We start from the raw sequence: 8746 nt of genomic DNA, 5'->3' as shown, positions 1-8746 counted from the left end.
ATAATATATATATATATATATATATATATTATATATATATATATATATATATATATATATATATATATATGTATATATATATATATATATATGTGTGTGTGTGTGTGTGTGTATTGATATGCTTTCAGGTAGATTTTCCTGATTTCGAATATTTTTTGCTTTGTTTTGTCATTAAATAGGTGTTTACAGGCATCGAGGGCAAATTCCCGGCGACAAGGACAACGACGTCGAAATCCCATTGCGATTAAATAAGAGATATATCAGAGACCAAATAGACATCGCTGTGGAGCTCACTAACGGCCATAATTCGGGTCGTGGAATAGTTCACCAACATCGCTCTCATGTAGGTCTGTATACTTCTATGTGTTTGTTCGTAATATTCGCCTGAGTATAGTCATAAATCGTTTGTCTGTGTGGTGTGCTGGTTTTTCCGCCTGATAACCCCGATTTGTGGCGTGATTTTCGACGTGTGAGCGTTTGGGATCAACCTTTATATGATATCACTTCGCTTGCAAGTTCTCACATTGCCTAATGACAATATGTATCTATTTTAGTTCGACAAGTCCGATGAGGAGCAACTCGCGAGCCTGAAAAACAACTGCTCTGAATTATACGACGAAACATCCGATGTCGTACTACGAAAGGGTCTGATGTGCGGCCTAAACGCTACGCAATGGTCCGCGATCTTGGACTCCAATTTTAAAGTAGGTTCGAACACTGCACCGTTTGTTTCGAGAGAAAATAGGCGAGTGTAAGGCGTAATCGAGTGGTCGTTTATGTCCGTGTGTAGCATGTTTTCACAGTTCTGCGTATCACGTGCACGCAATAGTTTCCATGACGGTCAGTATATGAACCATGTTGGTGAACATTGGCCACTTAACATGCGAGCAGATCCTGATAAGATTTTTAAAGGCGTTGCAAGCCAGAAAACTTAATATTGCTTATGTTCCTATACTTCTTCACTTCATATGCTTCACGTTTTAGTATCAGTGATGCTCTGTAGCGCGAGCGCATAATCGCAAATTGGGACGGTTCATAATTGCTGGATAATATCTGATAGTTCGTAGTCAACATGTTCTATCTGTGCGAAATGTACCGAAGTTATATCTGAAAAAGCATTACTCATACAAAACCACGCACGCATACGCTTGATATATACAGATACATATAATCACATATACATGGGGGCGGCTATACACAGATATAAATCCACACACATGCATGTGAGTGTCTCTGCATGCAACTTCACCCAAAACGTATCTCAATCTGATCGGTCAACAGGCTTACTTCACAAGCTTAGGATTTGGAGTGACTATAAAAGACGCGGAACGAAATTCAGCACACTACTACATTCGAGAACCTTGTAGGGCCAAGGAAGACCCGTCAATCAGACTAGATCGGACCTGTTTTGCTTCAGGTAGGTACAAGCTACTATTTGATACCACCTTATTGTACTTTCGGGAGATACGCATCCTCATCTAAAGTGATCTGGCAACAATGCATTTAAATTCAGTCGTACAAGTAGTAAGTATATCGTTGTACTGCAACTTCATGGGCATATCTCTCAGATCAAGACTTATCCGTTATATTTGATATTGGTTCGTGGAAATTCACGCATGTGCCAAATGTAATCTAGTACTGGAGATGCTACAAGGTACGTAGTACATACAACACAGGGCTGCGTGTAGTGGTTGGAACACAAACAAATTTCAAAAATATTGAGAAAAAAATAACCATATTTCTGATGTATTGAAGTAAATCGGATAGTGAAAGAGATTGTGAAGATTTAGAGGCGCAGAGTGCTGCTATGGCCCGCTAAATATCAGCTTCACAAAACTGGACTTCACGTTCTTAGGTGAATGACTGGTTTCATACCTATGTCAAGGCTATTTGTACTCGCCACCACAAAGTTTTATGAAAGTTTACAGATAGTGTAAGAAGCGTTGTATCATACCAATAGAGCCGACAAGTAAATGACAGTCGATAACTCGTGGCCATTTCGTTGATAACACATAATCACACTAGTTCTCTGAAATGAATTATGATACTTCAAACTTTATTAGATCTGAATGTCAATTCATCTGTCGGATATTTGTATACCCAGATATAGTATTTGTGATTGATCGCAACGAAAAGAAATCGAACGACGCGACACAATCAAAGAAGGCCAAACAAGGTATGATTCACGCTCATGCAAAAGCCGCGATACACAAGTCCCTATTAACCAGTGCGAGTGCACATTACCAATCGTGCTTAAAAACCACTGACTGTGTTTGGTACCGTTGGCTTGCGTGATATGATATGTAGAGGTTGCTGCATACGTTGTCCGTAACCGTCCGCGCATGAGCACCTGTATTCGTAGGTGAACGATGTTGTGGAAACCGCGCACATTGTACAAGCTACCTTCCGCTACCACTCACACAGACTTGATTCGCTAGGTTCGGAAATTATTTATATTGGTGAATCATGTGTTCTGCTAATGCCTCGTCTTTTCTCCAGCTTTGATAGGGCGCACGTCTAAATCACAAGATACCAGGGTTGATATCGAGAATCCATGTGTCTGCTGGTTTTACAATATTCCTATTCTGTGTCCAAGCGACTCGAAAGATCTATTAGAACGTGATTATGGTCCGGACTTTATGACGCCTGACAGGTGAGTGCAAACGATCCCACTTATCGAGTACATCGCGCGTATTCGAATATCATTTAGCTTGATAGTTTGATGGCCATGGCTGGGCATATTAAAACACAGCTGGCTGGTTCTGTCTATGAGGAGGTTAATGATATACGTTAGATTGTTATGTAACGTTGTCTCTACGAGCGAAGAGCTTCTTCAAGTCATCAGATCATAACTATGTTGTGCGACCTATAGTACACTCACCGCATGAAACTCACCGCATGAAATCGACAACACCATTAGAACCTTTCTGGACACTGTTGCATGCTTCTGCCTGAAAACTTGTATGTTGTGTGGAGACGGATCGACCAAGAAATTTCTCTCCTATTTTTAAGCATATGAAAGCTCAACTAAGCGAATTCGGAATACGTTCACTACCATATACCTATATACTATGAAAGCTCATCTTATGACAAAAAAGCCATACCGTCCATTCGGAATACGTTCACTTCCATATACCTAAATACTTTGAAAGCTCTTGTGACAAAAAAAGCCATACCATATCAAGCGCATAACAGACGCTCGGAGACGTTCGCGGATGCTTGATTCCAACTATAATCACATGCTGTACTGTGTCGATTGTAGTGTTATCTAAAGTGTTTTCACAGCATTGAGTATTATTCCATCGCATGTCTCTTTACATAACACGGGCAAACGCACGCATGACGACTCTTGAATGCAATAGATACATTAACGGGATAGGCACTGGAGGTTTGACTATCCGACCTTCCGTGAAGAATCTCTCTGAATGTGCGCTAATTTGTTAGCTCTGATTTGACCAATGTATTGTTGTTGTTTTTTTTGACAACTCGACCCACGGCAAATTGTTCCGTTCTACAGCAACCACCCACAGTGTATCTACCATCATTTGTCCGGTCTTAACCTGTAGATGATTGTCTAGCATATGCCTTCCCCACTGAATGCTATGAAACACCCTCTGAAAAAATTTCATCATTGTTCTAAATCGCAGAGTACTATCTGAGTACCGCCCAAATACTCGCCTGGACAGTGGCATACGTGTAGAGCACGTCAAGCACAAGAAGCCTGAATCCAGACTACTGAGTATACGATATAACAGTAGGTTCAATCCCTACATTACTGGGGCATACGGAGACGGAGAAGCGGCCAAATACGCGGTCAAAGTAAGGGCCGATGATAGCGTTACTGATCAGCCGATGAATAAATGAATTAATACTCCTACATACATAGTTGACTATTTTTAGATCATATAAATTGTGTATCAATGTATCACGGTGCAGCTAAGCGCTACATAAGAGACGCTTGGCAGAAAGTGATAGCAGCCAATAATCATGCTACCCCTTCACCGCGACCATTGCCCAGCGACAGCTGCTATCCTGGCCCAATCAGGCCCTGGCCCCAACTACCACTTCAGATGGTGGCCTGTTCACAGACGCCATATTTTATGAGCGCTGAAAGCGGAGCTTGGGTCGGCTGCTCGCACATGGGAGAATATATTGGACGTGCGTGCTATACCGACTGGACGTCTGTTTAACATACACTATCACTGTACATTGATATGGGTATGACTCATGCTCCCCTGTTGTCGACGCTTCGATGGCCTCAGCGATCTCTGTCGACTGCCGCAAACAACCAAGCGACGACAACTCCTTTAAGCGTATCAAGTATTTTACCAGAACGACAATTAAAAAGGGTATGAAGCGCAGTGGTATGTATTTGCCTTGATAAAATGTTCGTCAATAAAGAAGGGTAGAAGCGCAATGGTGTGTATTTGCCTTGATAAAATGTTAGACAATAAAGAAGAGTATGAAGCGCAATGGTATGTATTTGCCTTGATAAAATGTTAGACAATAAAGAAGAGTATGAAGCGCAATGGTATGTATTTGCCTTGATAAAATATCAAGACCACTTGCTACCCGACAATACCGATTGCTGGCTGATACACAATGCTGTGAGCGTCACTTAGTTATTGCTCAGGCGACCCTTTTATCCTTCTCCCAGGCTGAAGTTGGCTTCTAACACCACTTAAACCCAATCTCAGTGTTTCAAATTCTGGTTTCTCTGTGCACTCGCCTGTAACCAGTAGCCATAAGGTGCACATAATAAGTAGCCCGGAAGCCTTGTAACATGTCTCGTGAGATTTGACGCTATTGTGTGTTTCCAGTCAACTGGATCCTTATTGATACCAACGGCCTTAACTACTACGTACATTTGCCATGAATGGATTATGCTCGTGACCCTGACCGGTCATATAGGCACTCGATCGCAACCGTTTGCAGCTCCGGCAAGTACTATAGGTGTATCACATACATCTGCAGTCTCTATCTGTCTCCCATCAATGCCGACAGTCGCGACGTCCACGCACCATGGATAGGTCGTCAATGATGGTTCCGGGTGTTAATATATATACAAATGTGTGTATATACTATTTACATGAGCTGAAGTATATCTTATTGACTTTTAAATGACAGGTCCGGTTGTCAATATATAAAAAGGTCTGTATACCCCTCAACCATAGCCGACTATGTTGACTTTTGCTACGTATGCATATCATGGGTGACAATATATAGCGCTACCAGTACTTAGGCTTCGTGTGTGGGCGCAGTCATCTGCCTTGATGCTGGCGGTCGCGATAGACACGCTCCAAACAAAGACTTTCTCATCAGCAAGAGTGTACGAATACGCTTACCCCACTCCTAGCCCGTCAACACCATTAGCATACGCACCCAGTGGTCGATACGGACTGTCCATCGTCAGTCAGTAGCACTGGGCGTGTACGTGTATGTTACTCGAGAGTGATCCAGTGTAGACAGCACAGGCACCTTTCAGATAAATCATGTATGGTATCTCTTTGCGGCGCAATCAAGTGTGTGGACATGTACCATCTGCTGTAATTGCAAACTACCTATCGATACTGACAGTCGCAACGTACGAGCCCTTTTTCTTGATTTTGGGTATTTTGTTCCTTGGTCCCCCACGATGGTGTTTGTTGTGATGCGCCAACTGCAACAAGAAATATAAGAAATGCTATAAATAGAGTGCGACAATATGGCTGTGTGTACAATGCAGGCAATCGTTTCTTAGCCATGTGCTGTACGAGGGAATTGTATACCGGTACAAGATCAAAGTCTGCATTAAGTGGAAGTTAAGACACACTGTGACGAGTCGATATCAGACGATACAAGCAACGCCGAAATGTGACACTGCACACGATGATCGAAGCCTGCGTGCGCTGGAGGATGATAGTGAGCAATTAAACCACTTTAAGTTCTCATTTCGACCAATCAGATCAGGCCAAATGCATAGGACAACCATGACTGCACTGACTATAGTACAAACAGCTTCTCCAGCAATCCAATTGTTAGACATGTACAATGTGTACCTGGTTCGCCTTCGCCCTGGTCAATCGTTCGGCGATGAGCCCATTTCCGTGCCACACAATTACAATAGAGTGCGCATTTGTTGTGAAAGTGGCACCATCCTTAGGCAACACTGTAGTTACACGTCAGAGGGTTAGGGTAGTGAAAGTGCGGTCCAATCAAACAATGCGGAGATTCGTATAAGCTGCGCCATCCGATAAACCAACTAACCAAGGCAGAAAAAGAAGTATTGGCCGAAACAGTGCCGCGATGCTGACCCATGTGTACAACATATTATGGTTGTTTTGAATACTCGGCTGGGCAAAATACGCTTTATAATACCATGGCACACACACACACCTTTGATAGCATTCGTCTTTGTGACAATCGTGAAAGTCCTGACAGAGTCCTGCAAAACAATACCGCTTACACCGACCAGGCTTGCATTCCGTGCGTTTGACACAGTTATGAGACACCCGTGCATGTCTACGGATACCAATAGACTCGCACGAGCCTGCGCACTGTTGCTCTCACTGTTCATAGGAGAAGTACAGGGGTCAATATATATACGTATGACGTATCTGGTCCAATTAAGCCTGCAACGTTGCTTGAGATGAAGGGTTATCATCGTTTATGAATCTCGTACTGTGTACAACAGGTTGTACGCCATTGCTTCGACATCGAATTCAAATCGTGCAAACGGTGTCGGAGTGCACTTTATATGTTCGAAAGCAATGCAACAATAATGTAGTAAATCCTATACTCGTCAATATAGAATATCGATTACATTTAATCAGGCCAACACGCTAGGACAAACCGATACAGTGGACTAGCTGGGCGCTATCATCAGCTGTAAGGCTATTAGTTTCTATTCCATATATAGCAACGAGTGATGTGAGCAAAATAACCTGCACACATCGCGTTGGCTAACATAGGATTTGACGGATAAAAGATCCCAATCATGCTCCCGATTTTGAGTGAACTCTGCGCAATTCTAAGAAACCAACACCAGAGCCATCCAACCGTATACAAGTGCTTCTTGTACTATTACATACATTCACCGATGCAGATGAAGGACTGTAGTGAGTCTATGTAATGAAACGGTCCGTCTAGTAGAAGGCTTTAAACATACCCGGGCAGGGCACTCCAGAGGTGCGATACATATTCGAGCCACATCGCATGACCAGGCATAGCTTTCTCATATGTGATGTTCTTTTGGTCGGGTAAAGCAAAGAAGTCCTTCCGCGTCATCTCACCTCGGCCTATAAGCTGAGGGTGGTATAGAAAAGCCATTCAGTAAGACACGGTGCATATATCGCTAAAACCCTAGACCCAATTACAAAACAATACAACAAGAAGCCCAATGGCGCTCACTCTATTTGCATATATATATATATATTATAAATATATATATATATATATACTATACATATATATATATAATATATTAAAAGGTTGTCTCTCAATCCAACAGGCGATCGAATTTAGTTCGATTTTATTTATCAGCGAACGAACTTACGCTCGCACTTGCAGAATGAGGGACAGCTGCCATATCGACTCAAACGGATCAACAATACAATAACTACCAGAACAGACTTATACAGGTCGACTAAATATCGATACACGCCCCTCTGCACGTTGTCTACCTACTACCTACCTACAACTACGGGAGTTCTCGAATATGTAAAGGATGATACACAGGTGGCACACTATTTTTTTTCTTATTTGCACATAAAATATGCTAAGCTTGGTTGGAATACAAATCTTGTCGATGGAACGCTCCTACATAAATTATGAATATATAAGTATATAATATGGATATACACGCACAGTGCCGAGCTTTCAATACTCAAGCGGATCAGATGAGAGTGTTACCCACACAATATACTGAATTGAACGAACCTGATGATGCTTGTGAATTCTCTTGGGGATTGTCAGCTGCGCTTCTAACAGCAGCACTTTACCCTCAACTTTGGTTCGGTAATTTCTGAGTGAATGTATGTCGAGGTTTTCACAAATGAGCTCGACTGGGAATGCAGTACTACGTCGATACACTACTGGTCGTGTCTTTATCTGCTTTTGTACAATACCGAGTGGTACGATACAAAGCTAGCGGCGCATACAAATTCCTGGGACAAGTGGCTGGTACATACGAGACTGGGAGTCTCGCGTTGGAAGGAGGTATCCGTTTATGATGCGACTATAGAGACTATATAAGTGATACGTTAAAGCGTGCACAAGCTGGTGACTAGCTGAGTTTGCTAGGCGTTAACGACCACGCCAACCACCACTGGCTGTCTCCACATAAAGTGATGATTGGACGACGAAGACAAGGCCGATATATGGAGCAAGAGCAGAAAACAAAGTTCACATCATTTCCACTACACGATATTTGACCCCGAATTGATACAGTCGCGTTTGCCTGTATCGATATAAGTGCGTTTGCTAGTGTCTATATATCGGCACTGTGGCTGCGTACGAATGATTTTTTATTGCTAGTCGTTCTAGCTAGCACTGCGCGATTTTGCCTTCGACATGGGCCGAATAAATATCTGTGTACTGCAAATAGGTATGGCTGCTAAGGCTTGAGATCGAAGCCCGAAAAGGTGGCTTGTATAAAAGGGCCCAAAAGCTGTCGTGAGATTTCCGAAAGTTATTTTCCAATATATATATATATATATATATCTATATATACATGTGTGTGTGTGTGTGTGTGTGTGTGTGTGTGTGT

The 8746-nt window shown here is 42.5% G+C and overlaps 2 protein-coding genes across 2 annotated transcripts in view; one reads left to right on the top strand and one right to left on the bottom strand.

Annotated features, from left to right (window-relative positions):
- The window catches only part of SARC_08752 (hypothetical protein), a 5402-nt gene extending 1411 nt beyond the window's left edge, over positions 1-3991 (top strand). Inside the window, exons 2-7 of the mRNA XM_014297262.1 lie at positions 180-343; positions 555-704; positions 1282-1417; positions 2105-2176; positions 2500-2653; positions 3648-3991. Of these exons, the coding sequence (XP_014152737.1) occupies positions 180-343; positions 555-704; positions 1282-1417; positions 2105-2176; positions 2500-2653; positions 3648-3864 (893 nt within the window). The 3' untranslated portion in view covers positions 3865-3991. The remainder of the gene's footprint in view (positions 1-179; positions 344-554; positions 705-1281; positions 1418-2104; positions 2177-2499; positions 2654-3647) is intronic.
- A 483-nt stretch (positions 3992-4474) lies between these two features.
- Positions 4475-8746, bottom strand: part of SARC_08751 (hypothetical protein) — a gene marked incomplete at its 5' end in the record, with an annotated part of 6420 nt that continues 2148 nt past the window's right edge. The window contains 5 exons of the mRNA XM_014297261.1: positions 4475-5659; positions 6039-6148; positions 6376-6548; positions 7148-7284; positions 7918-8002. Of these exons, the coding sequence (XP_014152736.1) occupies positions 5558-5659; positions 6039-6148; positions 6376-6548; positions 7148-7284; positions 7918-8002 (607 nt within the window). The 3' untranslated portion in view covers positions 4475-5557. The remainder of the gene's footprint in view (positions 5660-6038; positions 6149-6375; positions 6549-7147; positions 7285-7917; positions 8003-8746) is intronic.

The sequence above is a fragment of the Sphaeroforma arctica genome, assembly GCF_001186125.1.
Source record: "Sphaeroforma arctica JP610 unplaced genomic scaffold supercont1.819, whole genome shotgun sequence".
NCBI lineage: Eukaryota > Ichthyosporea > Ichthyophonida > Sphaeroforma > Sphaeroforma arctica.
This window is presented reverse-complemented; position numbering and strand designations above follow the sequence as displayed.